Source organism: Glycine soja, chromosome 10, assembly GCF_004193775.1.
Source record: "Glycine soja cultivar W05 chromosome 10, ASM419377v2, whole genome shotgun sequence".
In the NCBI taxonomy this organism is placed as follows: domain Eukaryota; kingdom Viridiplantae; phylum Streptophyta; class Magnoliopsida; order Fabales; family Fabaceae; genus Glycine; species Glycine soja.
The window spans coordinates 52185369-52202157 of NC_041011.1; the positions used below are offsets into that span (position 1 = coordinate 52185369).

At 35.2% G+C, this 16789-nt stretch overlaps 4 protein-coding genes across 8 annotated transcripts; all 4 read left to right on the plus strand.

Annotated features, from left to right (window-relative positions):
* The first annotated feature begins 1076 nt into the window (after window positions 1-1076).
* LOC114369452 (FAD synthetase 1, chloroplastic) lies at window positions 1077-5193 on the plus strand. Its single transcript, XM_028326683.1, has 5 exons — window positions 1077-1401; window positions 2188-2240; window positions 2689-2824; window positions 4173-4348; window positions 4532-5193. The coding sequence occupies exons 1-5, from the start codon at window positions 1163-1165 to the stop codon at window positions 5044-5046; spliced, it is 1119 nt and encodes a 372-aa protein (XP_028182484.1). The 5' UTR covers window positions 1077-1162; the 3' UTR covers window positions 5047-5193.
* Window positions 5194-7346: 2153 nt separating this feature from the next.
* On the plus strand, window positions 7347-10611 carry LOC114369594 (transmembrane protein 53-like). 2 transcript variants are annotated; one of them, XM_028326825.1, is made up of 5 exons: window positions 7347-7514; window positions 7795-8609; window positions 8697-8802; window positions 9328-9527; window positions 10051-10611. In XM_028326825.1, exons 2-5 carry the CDS (start codon window positions 7876-7878, stop codon window positions 10316-10318), a joined length of 1308 nt encoding a protein of 435 aa, XP_028182626.1. In that variant the 5' UTR covers window positions 7347-7514; window positions 7795-7875; the 3' UTR covers window positions 10319-10611. The 2 variants fall into 2 exon arrangements, with proteins under 2 accessions (XP_028182626.1, XP_028182627.1); XM_028326826.1 differs by lacking the exon at window positions 7347-7514 and having other exon boundaries at window positions 7585-8609.
* Window positions 10612-11462: 851 nt separating this feature from the next.
* On the plus strand, window positions 11463-16789 carry LOC114371892 (F-box/LRR-repeat protein 7-like). 4 transcript variants are annotated; one of them, XM_028329203.1, is made up of 5 exons: window positions 11463-12316; window positions 12723-14278; window positions 15201-15327; window positions 15502-15736; window positions 15835-16789. In XM_028329203.1, the coding sequence occupies exons 1-2, from the start codon at window positions 11953-11955 to the stop codon at window positions 13616-13618; spliced, it is 1260 nt and encodes a 419-aa protein (XP_028185004.1). In that variant the 5' UTR covers window positions 11463-11952; the 3' UTR covers window positions 13619-14278; window positions 15201-15327; window positions 15502-15736; window positions 15835-16789. The 4 variants fall into 4 exon arrangements, with proteins under 4 accessions (XP_028185004.1, XP_028185003.1, XP_028185006.1 ...); XM_028329202.1 differs by having other exon boundaries at window positions 15201-15736; XM_028329205.1 differs by lacking the exon at window positions 15502-15736 and having other exon boundaries at window positions 16428-16789.
* Window positions 13987-16789, plus strand: LOC114371871 (F-box/LRR-repeat protein 4-like). The gene is given in 5 exon segments (XM_028329178.1): window positions 13987-14093; window positions 14169-14278; window positions 15379-15720; window positions 15835-16142; window positions 16144-16789. Coding segments are annotated over 5 exon segments (1305 nt in total). The 3' UTR covers window positions 16582-16789.

The window sequence follows — 16789 nt, forward strand, 5'->3', positions numbered from 1 at the left end:
AAATTGAATTTATTTTTAAAAAATTAATTGAAACTTTTAAAAATAAAAGACTAATTGAACTGTTTTTAAATAAAAAAATTAATTAATTTTTTAATAATAAGAGGATCAAATTAAATTTTAAAAATAAATTAGAGAATTAAAATAGTAACTAAGTCTAAGTCTAATAATATTTGATAGAAATTAAAAATATTAATAAAAAATAAAAGGCTAAATTAATCATTTGATTCCTATAGTTTTATGATTCTTATCTTTTTAATTTTTGAAAGTGATATTTTTAGTCTTTATAATTTATATATATATTTTTTTTAATCTATGTAGTTTAAAAATATTCTTTTTAGTTCTTTGCATTTTAATTTTCTTTTAGTCCCTATAATTTAAAAATTATAAGGAGTATAAAAATGATAAAATTATAGGAATCAATTGAGTAATTTAACTAAAATAAAATCAAAGGTGACTTAATTAAAAAAGATGATAGTTTTTAGAATTCTTTCGTTAAATTTATAATATAAGAATAAATATTAGTAAGACATTTTCTTAGACACTTATTAATTATAGTTAGGTGTTATAAATTTATACAAAGATGATCAATCAAATTTAGGGGTGGGTAAACGGGTTCAGGTTAATGGACTAGCTCGCGGGACCCGTAGTCCGCGGGGTTTCGGACCAATTTTTTTAAACGGTTCATGCTCATGACATATTTTTGAACCCGCCCCGCTTAACCCACAGACTATGCGGATTTGGCCCATAGGATCCGTGGGTTACCCGCAGCCCATATTAGGTTTGATCAACCCGTATTTGTGTGATTTGATCCAATTATATTAGGTTTGATAAAATAAAGATTTAAAGATAAAAATAAAAGAAATATATTAGATAAAATAAAGATTTAAAAATAAAAATAAAAAATTTAAATTAAAAGATGATAAAGATAAAAAAAATAAAAAATAACAGAAATAAAGAATTAAAATAAAAAAGATAAGTGATAAGTTGAAATTCACATTGTGAATGAGCGTGACATTTGTTTTTGTGAAAAACGAGTTCGTGTTGTGATATAAGCCAAGTTCCTGACCCGACCCGACCCATTGTAGGCTGTAGCCCAAAACCCATTATCCCTTCCCTTAACGAGAAAGATTGACGACGGTGCAGCGACAGTGAGTGGAACGCAATGGTTGGTGGTGGCGTCTCTCGCATTTCCCACCATTTTCGAGACTGCGACTTCCATTTCCATTTCCACTTCACTTTTACTTACTCTGCTTTTCAAACTTTCCACCTTTCGTCTCCCCCACTCCCTCTCAAACCTCGCTGGGGAGGCATTTCTCAAACCATAGTTCCCTCAAATTACCGCTGTTTTGGCACCCCACCTAAGTCCCCCGGCGAAATTCCTCTCCTTTTCGATTGTTTCAGGTTCTATTCTTCATTTCATCAAATGGGTTTTTTTTTCTTTTTCTTTTTATACTTTTCCTTCTTGCTAGTTTGATGGACACTACTTACTTGCTTCACCTTCTGAAAAAATTGAAGATAATAAAATTGAGGTGTGTTTTTTAAAAGTTGGTGATTTGGTGTGAGCTGAACAGATCTCTAGGGGTTTAATTTGAATGTAGTTATAAAATTCGTATCTTCAGATGATATGGTGTTATTAAGTTAGCATTCTTTGTTGACCCTTTGATTTACTCCAAGGTTAAACGTTGAAGGTTCTATGTTCGTGTCCGAGGAATGAGTTGCCTAAAGCATGCATGATAATAAGAATATTGAGGTCGTGTTTGATTTAACTTCTCAGTAAGCTAAAATTAACATATCGACTTCAGGTTTTGGTCACGTTAGATGAAAAAACTTCTATAGAATAAGTTGATTTTAACTTATGGAAGGAATTTAATTCATTTTAGCTTCTTATTTTCTTTTTCTATGAATACTTATTGTGAAATATATTCAATCAGGACATGAGTTTCATGTGCTAATTGTTCATTAAATATTTTAATCTTACAGAGAGAGAGAGAGAAAAGGAGAGAGAGAGTTGATTTCTAACGGCTTCTACATGCATGGCTGTAAAAAATTCAGATGAAATTTCTTAAACAAGATCTATGCGTAAATTGTGGAAATAAAAATCAACCGATAAACAGATATACTGTTTTTTATGTGCATTAGTTATTATCCTGCTTTAGTCAAGAATCTGATTCCTTTTCTTATGTGAAGCCAACAAGAAGAGGATCGTGAAATTCTCTCTGATGGAACATCTGCCGTGGCAGGTTTTTAGCCTCGTTCACCTTATACCTCTTTTACCATTTTTCATATGCATGTCTATATTGTTTGGAGGAAAATAACATGCTTTTTCCAAAAAGTAAAAAAAAGAAAAGAAAAAAGGATGGTTGATGATATTGTGGAACCGGTTCTGACTTCTGTGATTAAGATGTCTTGATAGTTTCTTATAAGAGAGGAGTGCACCTTGTTGTACTTCTTAATTCCCTTAGCACAGTATTGTATTTCTTCCTTAACCTTGTACATCTTTTTTGTCTTTAGTCTATTTATGGCCAATTAGTCATTCTTCTTTCAGTCTTCGTGTATGTAGATTTCTTGCTTGTTGGTTAAATTAGTACTGCTTTCTTGAGTGTGTATAGAGATCTAGTGAAGATGGACATGCAGAAATTGGCGTGGTGGAATTATGTACTATTTTGATTCTATCTTAATCATTACCAGGTGGAATTGTAGCATTGGGAAAGTTTGATGCTCTACACATAGGTCATAGAGAACTTGCAATTCAAGCATCAAGGGCTGGACCTCCATTTCTTTTGTCATTTGTTGGCATGGCAAAAGTACTTGGTTGGGAACCTAGGTATGACCTACAAACATGTTCTTTTGGAGAAGTTTATTTCATTTTTTCTTCTTATTTTCTTCTCCTATAAGTGCTTTTGGAGAAGTTTATCCAAACAAACTAGTATACATTGGTATCAAGCTAAAAAAATGGTTTACTTGGGTGGAGACTGTATTTAGCTCTTGCAGACTTGCACTCATATAAGGTGATCTTACACTTTATGGCCAATTGATGAAAAAAGTGATTCATACTAAATTTCTGAATATAGGAAAGGTTTTCTAAAGGGACTAAAATTTTGCCTTGACTTAAAGGTAAGGTTGCCGTCCTGTGACCTAGGAAGTCACAGTTCAAAACAATCTATTCATTTGCAGGGTAAGGTTGGGTTGTATACTTCTACCCTCCCAAGACCTATTTGGTGGGAACCTCGTGTGCTTGATCACCCTATAAACGATCCTTGTTGCAACAATAAGGTTATGCCTTTGAGTAGGAGGTCATGAGTTCAAATCTTACAGGGTCTATCCACCTGTGGGAGTAAGACTGTGTACATCTATCCTCCCCAAACCCAACTAAGTGGCAACCTCATGTACTGGATTGCCCACTAGCCTTGCCCTTGATGCATAAGTTGTTGGGCAATGGAGCCAATGCTCATGAGTCATGCCTTACTGAACTCATGTTAGTGTTCCTCACTTTAACATTGCATATGAGCCATAGGATGGAATAGAATATAGATCACTGACAGACATATTATTAAAATGATTAAGTGAGCCTTCCTTTGTTAGTTGTTACTCTTCCTTTGTAATTTAGGTCTTAGATTAGTAATCATTCCTCTTTCCGCCGTTTGAATAATTGATGGTAGAAAGATAATTATAAACTCGAATGAAGCTGGCTATTGTGGTCTATCACAACAGCAACAAAAACAAATAAAACCTTTTTCCACTGGGTGGGGTAAGGCTTCTCATGAGAATTAAACCTAAAACATCCATCCTACACCCGTCTCACTTCATCCTTATCACTTGAGCTATGCCTTAGTGGCATTGGCACTTTACTTTGTCATTATAATAACTTTTCCATCAGGTAGAATAACTTTGCAATCAATATTGCACATGGAATTCATTTTAAGGAAGACAATTATGATTATATATATAAGTATTTAAAAAGATTCTTCAGAAGTTTGGTCTTTGTTTTGGAGTTCTTTTGGGTGATTATACACATGAAATCTTATGGTTGTTAAAATAATTCTGGACATAATTTTAGTAAATACCTAAACTCCTAACTCATGTTTACATTCTGATTGTTGGGGACCAGAGCATCATAATTGTTATCTCCATGTGTAAAATAACGTCTATTTTGTTAAATGTTTCCCTAACAGGGCTCCTATAGTTGCTAAATGTGACCGAAAGCGAATTCTTTCATCTTGGGTTCCTTATTGCTGTAACATGGTCCCAGAAGAGTTTGAGGTTGAATTTTCAAGCGTTCGACATCTCAATCCCCGACAATTTGTTGAAAAGTTATCAAAAGAGCTTAGGGTGCGGGGAGTTGTTGCAGGTAAATAAGTAGCTCCATAATTTACCATCAACACATACCAACCCCTTTATTATTAACATAATTTATTGGTATTTTGTTATTTTTCCTGAATAGCAACATCAACATGATTTATTATTTGAGCAATATTTTACTCACACATAAGCTGAAATAGAAGTCTGTACTGGATTCTGGAACTTCTGGTAGGTGAGAACTACCGATTCGGGTATAAAGCAGCAGGTGATGCCTTGGAGTTAGTTAAGCTTTGTGAAGAGTACGGGATGGAAGCTTACATAATAAAATCTGTTATGGACAAGAATCGTTTTTCTGCTGATATGAATTCTGTTACCAACTCCAAAGAGAGGGGACAGGTCTCATCTACACGTGTTCGTGAAGCCCTTGCCGTAGGGGACCTGAAGTATGTCTCAGAGCTTTTGGGGAGGCCTCATCGTCTCATATTAATGGCCACTGATCAAGAAAGATTCAGTACTGGGCAGTATAAAGTGTCTGCTCCTAGATCCTGCTTATTGAATCTAGCACCAAAGGAAGGATTATATGAGAAGTGCTCACTTTTACTTGATCAGGAAAATGTTGTGCAGTGTAGTGTAGTTATTGACAGCAAGTTTGTCCATATAGAAACAGATTATGGAGGTCTGAGTGACATTTTTTGTTCTCAAAATTTGAAGTTCTTGTTTATTGAGTTTGGTGATTCCTGCACTTGATTCAGTTTAGATAATTATTTCTATTTAAATTTTTAGTCTACTGAATTGTAGATGATTTTTATCCATCTCCCAAAGTAGAGTGATACAGGTATATATGTACCTTTCTTCCTTTTTTCCCCTCTTCAATGCAATATGCCTCCAAACTAAGTGATGAAATTGGGTCAACACAATTGATTATAAAACAATAATTTGTGAATCTCTTCACGACTATGACATTAGTTGTACGTTATTGGGAATCTCTTATTTTCTGGAAATTAAGGGTTAGTTTCGGAAATTAGTTCGTGCTTGCTAAACTTTAAGTCTTTCAAATAAATAACTATAGTGTTGTGATGCTCTTTCAAGGAATAAGTAGTGGTACAAATAAAGTACAGATTTACTTTAGGGTCTTATTGACGATTGCTATGAATTAATAAACAAAAAAAATTCTTGAAAATTATGGAGGGAGCGGACTGAAAATTATGATAGGAATATATTGATAAAAATAAAAAAGATTATGTATGGACAATTTTATAATGTTATTTAATTATAATTTATTATGATAAAATTATTAATTTTTATAATAATTATTTTAAAAGTTATATCAATGATAATTTATGATTGAATATTTACATCGTCAATGTATCATCATTCAATTTATATTGATAATATTTTTTTATGAAACCTTTTTATTTTTAATTTCTTAACTAGTCTTTAAACACCAGTTAGCTAGTAACTGTTTTTCAGCACAAAGTTCTTTTTTTTTTTATCCTTGATGTTAGATAAACTTTAAGGCTGTATCTTTTTTGTCCTATATGTTGATGTTAGAGAAATCTTGTTTGATATTGTAAAAAAAAAACCCTGTTTGAGGAAACTATCATTTCAATTTCTAAAAATATATAGAGTTGATACGTTAGTTCTAGTAAGAAAACTTTAAATTGAGGTAATTTTTTAAAAAATTAGTTCTTGAATTTTCATCCAATTTTTAAAACTTAATTATTTATTATTATTTTAACCCTGAATAAATTTATATTAATATTATTGTTTAAGTCACATATTTATATTTTATTTTAAATGACTATGACTGACAGATTAAATGTCAGGAATTTATTTAAAATTTTCTTAATTTCAAGAAATAATAATAATATAGACTTTTATCTAATGAGTAAAACTCTGTTGATATCATAGACCGAATTTGTGGGGGAAAGACCATGGGTAGGATCGGAGGTCTAAGGCCTTAATAGAGACTAACTGCGATCTTTGTTCTCTCAAAGAAAAAGAAAAAAACTGCCATATTTGAGAATTAATATATAATTCTGAAATTGATATTATGTGCAGTGTAGATAATTAAGATTTGGAAGTTACCCTCCCTCCCGCAGTGGCAGCAGGTGGGTTTCGTTTTCGATCTGATTTGAATTTTTAATGCTAGAGTATAACTCACCCTAGAAAACTTGTTTCTGCATCTCTAGAGTAAATCTGCGTAAAATGCTTCTTCGGAGACTTGTTTCTGCATGTCCTAAATCAAAGCGCTATTCAAGAACTCAACAAGGTCTGCTCTGTTCTGTTTTTTGAAACGAACACTGATATGTTCAAATATGAATAACATATCTTTTTATTTTGACTAAACAAGCTTAAAAGTTTAAATGTACTAACAAATATTGTGTTAAAATTAAGGTTAAATTATTTAAATATTATTCAAGTTTATTTTTTATGAAATAATTTTTAATTAAATTTTATTTATTTTTTTATTAAACTTTGGATTAATTAATATTTCTTTTTCATAGGAGGATTAAGACAAAACATATTCAAGAGATGGGTTATTGGACCACTTAATTTGCTTTGAAATTTGAGTATTTGACTACTCTCATTTCTGATTATAAGGTTAAACATGACAACCGATGCAAAATGTAAAAATGGTTGAGTTGTAATTGAACGTTACTTAATTTTTTTTCCAAGGACTTTTCGTTTGTTTTAAAAACGATTCTGAATATTGAATTTTCTTGACTTTCTTGAATCTTATCTAAGGACAGTGTCACTGAGGAGTAGGCACTTATTTTGACTAACATCGTCCCACCGTTATATTAGTTGATATGATATGATCATTACAGTTACAATTTACAAAAATCACATGTAAATTACTTTAAGGGTAAAAAGGTCCTTTCAGAGTCACATCGCCTCTCCCCTATTTTCTCGGAACCACAAATTGTCGTGTGGTTGACTTCATTCTCGTCACAGTCCACCACGTGGCTCAATCTGAATGGTCCATTCTCCTTTACAATCACAAGTTCACATTATCTCGTTTTTCTTTTCTCCGTTTCAAAAAAATTCAATTCACCTTAGGGTTTAAATTCGATACCCCAATTCATAGAAAGGAAGGCTTGAGGAGGGGTCGGCGTGTTCACACTTCCAACCCAATCGGGCTGTCAAAACGACGTCGTTGACAGCCCGGTTCTCTGGAGGTAGTAGATAGATATGCACATTCCCAGTTTCAGGTACCAATCCTAAGGAATAATTTTTTCCGAAACCGAATATCCCTATTCCATTTCATACATATTATTATTATTATTCTCTGCTCCGCGTATTTCCTACGTGTGATTTCTGATTTCTGTGGTGCACGTTTTTCTTCTCCTTCCAATTGGGGATACTGACCCCACCTACCCTTTTGATTCTTCCTTAATGGGCTCTCTGTCTTTTCCTTAAAGCATTGTTCTTTTGCCTAAATTTTGGTATTGACGTCTGATTCTCATTTTGGGTTTGGAATTTTGATTGTAGATAGGGACAAGGGTTACTACTTATTGGTGTTGTGCTATAGTATTGCTTTGACAAGCTTTTGCGTTGAGTTGAATATCTGCAATGAGTTCGTTTTCTGGAGCCATTCAAAGACCTCTTGTAGCGGCTGCCGCCGTTGCTGTCGCTTCTTTCTCTGCTGATCTCTCCGATAAATTGCCATCACGTGATTGTTCTACCTCCGATTTGGCACATTCTACTCCTTGTAGCAACACACAAAAATCAGATTCATCCTGGGTTTCTCATATTTCAGACTCAAAGCTTGCTAACCTATCTTTCGTGACCCGAATTCCGGTGCCTGTGCCTCATGTTCAATTCCGGGTGCCGAGTTTGGGACACAATTGTGTTTCAAATTTGTACCATTCTTCGGTTGCTTCGTCCCCGCATCTTCGCAATTTGTATCACTCTGCTGACTTGCCTAGAGTCTCAAGACCTGCTGCATATTCCCATGGTGTCTCCGATTCAACAACTTCTGAGGTCATGTATAAATGGCATTTACCCGAGCCGAATGCTTTGGATGATTCGAGTTGTTCATTGACAAAGTCAAGGACAGTGGTGGTCTTGCTGGGATGGTTGGGAGCAAGGCAGAGACACTTGAAGAAGTACGCAGAATGGTACACCTCAAAGGGGTTTCATGTCGTTACCTTTACATTTCCAATGGGGGAGATCCTGAGTTATCAGCCGGGTGGAAAAGCCGAGCAAAATGTTCATTTGCTTGTCGATCACTTGGCTGATTGGTTAGAAGGGGAAAGTGATAAGAATCTTGTCTTTCATACCTTCAGCAACACTGGATGGTTAACGTGAGTGGAATTTGTTAAGCTCAAGCATAAAATTTAGCAGTGTTCTTCTATTATGTTGCTTAATTGGTTTGCTATTCATTGTTGCAGATATGGTGTTATTCTTGAACATCTTCAAAAGCAGGATCCAACTATCACGGGAAGGATCAAGGGATGCATCGTAGACTCTGCACCTGTTGCATACCCTGACCCATGGGTAATTGCTTAGCTGTTGTGAAACTTGATGAACGTTGCTGTTTGCTGTGCATATTTCCTATCTTTTGTAGTGCTCATGCTATTATTGCTAGCTGTCCTTTATATGCTCAATGTCTTTGTTGTTCTATATATCCTCACTGTAAAAAATGATTAAATAAATTGCCTTGCTGAGTTGTAAAGTGTAATGCATTGATCAATTGAGACCTTGGATATTATGCTTGATTTCTTTGACATTTCAGGAATTGAGACATTGGCATTTGAACATATTTGGTTGAGATCTTTGACCTTTTCAGTTTTTTTTGGCCTATATTCTTGGAGTGGGGAAAATTAAATAGAAAAAAGTTATGTTAATTTCATTAATTTTGAATCCGTGAAGTTTCTTTTTTATATTTTGGGTTTTGATTAAAATGAGTAAACTGATACATGATGTCTGCTATTCTTTTCTCTACTAATCCTGGTTTTAGAAATGTTGAGGTTTTATGTTAGATTAGTAGATATGATTTTAATTATCTGATTATCATTTCAGGTCTGGGCCTCTGGTTTCTCTGCAGCGTTTCTTAAGAAGAACAGCGTGGCTACTAAAGGACGTGTATTTTCTGATGAATCTGGCATTAAAGTATCAATTGGCAGTGAAGATTGGCGCAAACCTGCTCTAACAGAAGCAGCTTTACTACTAATTCTAAAGAAATTTTTTGAGATCATTCTGGATCTTCCTTCAGTGAATAGGTAATGACTCAAATTCTTCTTTTACTTGATTGTTGCTATGGAAAATGATGATATTGCATCCCAAGTCTTGCTTGCTTTTTATTCTTCTAGAATATTGCTATTTTTGGAGGGCATTAGACCATTGTTGATTAGATCAAGTTGATAATAAACTCTCATGACCCTTGATGAATGGTTGAGAAATATGATTGTACTGACAATTTAGAGATTCAAGCGTTCTCAAACAGGAACATATAAGCCATTGTATCATTGTTGAAATTCTGCAATAGTTTCTTTAGAAAAGTGATATCTTGCAATGCCCTTGTTAAAATGTGACATTATACATGCAATATTTTAGCATAATTCACATCTGGAAAGATTTATGCATGTGATTTTTGGAAATAGCAGTGCATTCCTTATTGACTAATGGTATGGCCTTTTGGTGTTGATTCACAAGACATGACCTATCATCAAATCAATAAATATTCAATGTTTGTTTGCGTATGACAACTTTGCTCCTAACTATAATGATATTGTTCAAATGCAGGAGGCTCTCTGATGTCATGAGCATGTTGTCATCAAGACAACCTAGCTGTCCACAGTTATACATGTATAGCTCTGCTGACAGGGTTATTCCTGCTGATTCAGTGGAATCGTTTGTAGAGGCTCAGCGTAGGGCTGGACATGATGTGAGGGCATGCAATTTTGTCTCCTCACCCCATGTTGACCACTTTAGGAATGACCCAAAATTGTATACATCTCAGCTCAGTCAGTTTTTGGAGGAGTGTGTTGTTAGTCGTTGTAAATCTTACTAATTCTTTACATTCCTTGGCTTACTCATACACCATATAGTTCATCCATTTTGATTTTTGAAAGCAGCCATTCCATTAATGGATGGTGCGATGGTGCTATGGTGGTTAGGACTATATCAAAAGTCAACCACCTCATGGGGATTACACAATTGTTCCCTCACAGGTTATAATTGATTCATTGATATATTGATAGTGTAAATGAAAAGATATGTTACACAATTGTTCCCTGACACCTTATAATTGATCTCTTGATATATTGATAGTGCAAATGAAAGATTTTGCAACTTTCTCTTCAATTGATTCTTTCATGCTTGGGCTGGTGAAAAAGTGGCTGATGTTAACGGAAATTATTTTCATTTTTGATATCTTAATGGAAAAAAAATGAAGGTAATGTGCGATTGGGAATATAAAATTAGACACAGCAGATGACTTATGAATTTTTATATAAGGGATTTGTTGCATATTTCAACTTTTTTTTTGGTAAAGTTATTAATAAACCTATCTTAATTTTGATACGATTCATGGTAAATTTCATGGCAAATTTTATATAACAAAATCTTATTAATCAAATACTTAATTGAGTTGATTATCTATTATATAACAAATTTTAGACACAATAAAAAATGATAGCAGGGAAAATCTCTTCCGAAAAAATGAAATGCCCTTATCTTAAACAAATTGTCTAACTCAAGTTTTAAGGGTTAAGAAAGAAATTGGAAGAACGTGAAAGAAATAAGGTAGAAGCAGAGAATCTCTTCCGAAAGCAAGAAAAAGTGCACCCTAGAGCAATAAGACAGGGAAAATCAAAGCGTGGAAACGTGAAGAATAAAATAGAAGTAAAAAATTTGGTAAACAACTCAAAGAATTATTTAGAGAATAGAGACTATCGTTAACGACAAAAAATAATATATGGAGCGAGGCTGAAGATGGGGTGAATATTCGATTATGCTTGAAGAGTAGTAGAACAAAACATTCAAAGTTGAAAAATAATGCCTTGAAATTTAATGGAATAGACTCTTGCAGTTCAATTCACTAAAATGGACAACTTCAACTCAAAAGTATATAAAAATATAAAAAAAAAATACCACTAAAGTTGAACAAGTCATAACTTAAAGCATCTTAGGTTTGAACGACAAAATAATCTAATATTGGTTTGTTCTACTAATATAACCTTCAATAATTTGTTCTACTGGGTGGTCGTCTTGTTGATCTATCCTTCTCCTTGATGCCGAGAACTTCGAGCCACCGATCCAAGATGCAGCAGCATCTAAGGTAGCCTGAGAAAGTCTCATAAACAGAAACGATATTTCACAAATACTATTAAAATGAACAGAAACGATATAAAATAGCACTCACAATTTTTTTTTTATAATTTTAGTTAGCAAAACAGAAGAAAATATGTTGAAAACAATGACAGTGACAGCTGAACAAAAGAGTATATTTTTTGTCGATCGAAATTGCCCAATGAACCAAAGGAATAAAGGGGATTTTGACGTAAATTTCGCACTAGCTAGCTGTAGTTGACAATCATTGGTGCACCAAATGAAAGCTGAAGCAACACAACACTCTCTTCTACTTCTAATTCCCATCTGCAGTTATTAGCCCCAAATCCTGGGGTTACGGTTTCATCTGCGTCGATGGCTTCGAATTCGATCGACGGCGACGCCGTATTGGGGTCGGGGCTGTGCATAAACGACGTGTTAAGGGACGACGAGCTGCGTTCCATTCTGGGGCGTGTGGAGAGCGAGAAGGACAAGGAAACGTTCGGGCTGGTCTGCAAGCGATGGCTCCGGCTGCAGAGCACAGAAAGGAAGAAGCTCGCCGCACGTGCGGGCCCTCACATGCTCCGAAAAATGGCCGATAGGTTCACACGCTTGGTCGAATTGGACCTCGCTCAGTCCGTCTCTCGTTCCTTCTATCCTGGCGTCACCGATTCCGACCTCGCCGTCATCGCCACTGCCTTCACTTGCTTGAAGATCCTCAATTTGCATAATTGTAAAGGTCAATTTCTCTTTTTTCTTCTTCTGGCTTTCTATGATTTACTGCTACATATTCTCTTATAGTATTCTGAGAATTTAACTTATATGGACAGAGAAGACTAAAAACAATGTTTTTTTTTTTTTCTGTCAATTTATTGTGGTTATTTTGTTATGTAAAGTTTCATGTTATCTAGTTCGAGTGATGATTAAGGACCAAGGTTTTACATCACGGACAAATGTGGAGAGCCCAAAAACCTTGACAGTGCGGCTGAAATCACAGTAGTGGACTGTGTTTTTAAAACTCTGCTAAGGACTATCACTATTAAAGTGTTTTGTTTATTACTTATTAGTATTATTTAAATTGTATAATTTGGAGGATTCGAATTTTATGATTGACAGGGCATTTTGTTGTTTGTGTGAATATACAGGAATTACAGATGCTGGAATGAAGGCGATTGGTGAAGGTCTTTCCTTATTACAGTCGTTGGATGTGTCGTACTGTAGAAAGCTCACTGACAAGGGATTATCAGCTGTTGCCAAAGGCTGTTGTGACCTAAGGATATTGCATATGGCTGGTTGCAGATTTGTTAATGATGGTGTATTAGAAGCTCTCTCCAAATATTGTCGTAACTTGGAGGAGTTGGGATTGCAAGGGTGCACAAGTATTACTGATAATGGACTGATAAACCATGCAAGTGGCTGTCGACAGATCAGGTTTTTAGACATCAATAAATGCAGTAATGTTAGTGATGTTGGGGTTTCTAGTTTTTCTAGTGCTTGTTCGTCTTCTCTCAAGACATTGAAGTTGTTAGATTGTTACAAAATTGGTGACGAAACCATATTATCCATTGCCGAATTCTGTGGTAATCTGGAGACTTTAATCATTGGTGGTTGCCGGGATGTCTCTGCTGATGCGATAAAGTCGCTGGCTACTGCATGTGGAAGCAGCCTTAAGAACTTGAGGATGGATTGGTGTTTAAACACTTCTGATTCTTCATTGAGTTGTGTTTTAAGCCAATGCAGAAACCTTGAGGCACTGGACATTGGTTGCTGTATAGAGTTGACTGATGCTGCTTTTCAGCTAATGAGCAATGAGGAGCCTGGATTGAGTTTGAAGATTTTGAAGGTTAGTAATTGTCCAAAGATCACAGTGGCAGGTATAGGAATTATTGTGGGTAAATGCACTTCCCTGCAATACTTGGATGTGAGGTCATGCCCGCATATTACAAAGGCTGGCCTAGATGAGGCTGGTTTCCATTTTCCTGAATTCTGCAAGATTAATTTTAATGGTAGTAGCATCAGTGAGCCTGTTGTGCTTCTTTGATACCCTAATTATTTTAAAAGATTGGCTTCATAGTTAAATGTTCCTATGTAAACTTTATTGGTAAGGCGTGCCTTTGTAAATTTGATGAGAATCTGGGCTGTTCTGGTGTGGTTAGTTTTCTTGTGCAACCCATGTATGATGTAGCATGTATATCAGTGCACTAAATGGTATTGGATGTATCATATTTTATTGATCAGTTCAGTTGTAAATTTGAAGAGAACATTTTCCCCCCTCTCGCTTTCCACAAATTTGTACTTTTCACTTGATTAGCCCTGAATATGAGCATAAGATGGTTGCTTTCCTTTCTGTCACGGGAAGATTTTCGATAGAACTAAATTTCTATGTTTGATTAAATGGGTTCAGTTTAAATGATCATTAGCTTTGTCAAAATTAGTTTCACTCGCTTGGTCGAGTTGGACTACTCCAAGTTCGCTTCACTCATTGGTGGTTGCTGGCATGTCGCTGGTGACTGCTTGTGGTAGCAGCCTTAAAATCTTGGGGGTGGAAACATTTCTGATTCTGCAGTGAGCTGTATTTTAAGTCGATGCAGAAACCTTGAGTTGACTGAGGCTGCTTTTCATCTTATGAGCAATGAGGAGGCTGGATTGAGTTTGAAGATATTGGATGTTAGTTATTGTGACGAGATCACAGTGGCGGCAGGTAAATGCACTTCTCTGGTTAGCTAAGCATGGTTCTTCTTTGGATATCTCTTTATTTGCAGAGGCCATGGGCGTAGTGCTTGTTAGGAGCTAGTTTTTTTTGTCTTTACCTTTCTAACTAAAATTGTTATAAATATTACGTTGAGGGTTGTAACTGCATTTTCACTTGATTAGCCCAGAATATGAGCATTGAAACACCATTTTTTTATTACAAGAATTACTTGCTACAATTTGATCTTCTCATGAAATTAAGAAAAACAAAGAACGAGGAACTGGAACATGACCAAATTAATGGGCAACAACTATACGAGATGAAATGCGATATTAATTATTTTAATGCATGTGTAAAGATAAACATGATCTGGCTGTAGTGCAAGGTACGATTTAGCATGATAGAACCCCCTTTAAGATTATGCCAGATGTTTGATCTTAATGTTCATATATATGGAAGATTATCTATTAAGATATGCATCTTGTACTTCTAAAGATTAGCATATGTTTTAGAAATATTTTTAGTTAGTTTTAGTTTTTTTTTTTACTGTTTAAAAATTTATCTGTCCTTTTAATATTGTTTGGTAAAGAGTTTATTTTAGGAGCTAGTAAGACATTACTTAAAATGCCAACCTTTTATTTTTGTTTTTTTTATATTTTATTTCATTTTTACTGTTAATATTTATTAGATTTCATTTTAATACTTTTTTACATAAAGTATGATTTTATTATTCCTTTTTTTCCCTCTCATAAACAATTGGGTTTTATATTTTGTTTGCTATTACTTTTAGATATTTTTCATAATATAGTATTTATTTTAACAATTACAGTATTTATTATATTTATTTGATGAGTTTAGCGTCATATTTAAAAATATTAATAATAATAGGTTCATTTTATTTTAATGGTAGTATTTTTCTGCTCGTTGACAGAATTCATGAGTGGGACGACGGAGAACTGAAGAAGAAGGGGCATTTCACATTTACTCAATCTAAGCTACTCATTGACAATCATTGATTCATGCACCAAATTAGGGTTCTTCTTTCCTGTATGTCTGAGGTAAGGCTTTGTTGTTATGTTACGCCAGTAATAATTCCCATTTGCAATCAGCCCTAAATCCTGGGGTTAGGGTTTCCTCCGCATCAATATCAATGTCTTTGAAACGGGGATCGCCGCTGTGCATAAACGATGTTTTAACGGACGACGTGTTGTGTTTGATTCTGGGGTGCGTAGAGAGCACCAAGGACAAGGAAGCGTTCGGGTTGGTTTGCAAAAGATGGCTTGGGTTGCAGAGCACGGAAACGAAGAAGATCACCGCACGTGCGGGTCTCCACATGCTCCGAAGAATGTCTGATAGGTTCACACGCTTGGTCGAATTAGACTACTCCCAGTTCGCTTCCCATCGCATCTATCCCGACATCACCGATTCCGACCTCGCTGTCATTGCTAGAGGCTTCCCTTGCCTGAGGTCAATTTCTCTTACTGTGATTATTTAAATAAATTAAGGTTTTTGCATTTATTATTGTTATCTAAATTGTATTTGTATTGTTTTGTGTTAATATACAGAAATTACAGATTCTGGAATGAAAGCCATTGGCGTAGGTCTTACCCTATTGCAGTCGTTGGACGTGACACTCTGTACAAGGCTGACGGACATGGGATTATCGGTTGTTGCCAAAGGCTGTTGTGACTTAAGGATATTGCGTATGGCTGCATGCAAATTTGTTACAGATGGTGTATTGGTAGCTCTCTCCAAAAATTGTCATGACTTAGAGGAGTTGAGATTGGAACTCACAAGTATTACCGATGATGGACTCATAAGCCTTGCAAGTGGCTGTCATCATACCAAGATTTGAAACCTCTATTTATGCCAGCCGTAAAGTCAGTGATGTTGGGGTTTCTAGTATTTGTAGGGCTTGTTCTCGTCTCAAGACATTGAAATTGATGGATTGCTACGAAATTGGGGACGGAACAATATTATCCTTGGCCAAGTTCTGTGGTAATCTGGAGACTCTAAACATTGTTGGTTCTGAGGATGTCTCTGCCGATGCCATGAAGACACTGGCTACTGCTTGCGGAAGCAGCCTTAAAATCTTAAGTATGGATGGATGTCCAAACGTTTCTGATTATTTAGTGAGTTGTATTTTATGTCAATGCAGAAACCTTGAGGCCTTGGGCGTTAGGTGCTGTGAAGAGTTGACTGATGTGGCTTTTCAGCTTAAAAGCAATGTGGAGCCTGGATTGAGTTTGCAGATGTTGGATATTAGTTACTGTGAAAAGATCAGTGTTGGGTATATGCATTCTTGTGAGTAAATGCCCTTCTCCGAAAAATTTGTATGTGAGTTCATGCCCGCATATAACAGGCTGATTTCCATCTTCCTAAATGCCGCGATATTCACTTTTTATATAGTGGTATCACTGAGCATGTCCATGCCGTGTTTTTTTTTTTTTTTTTAAGGTGAGCTTGCTGTGTTTCTTTGGTACCATATATATATATTTTAAGAGATTGGCTTCTTTGCTA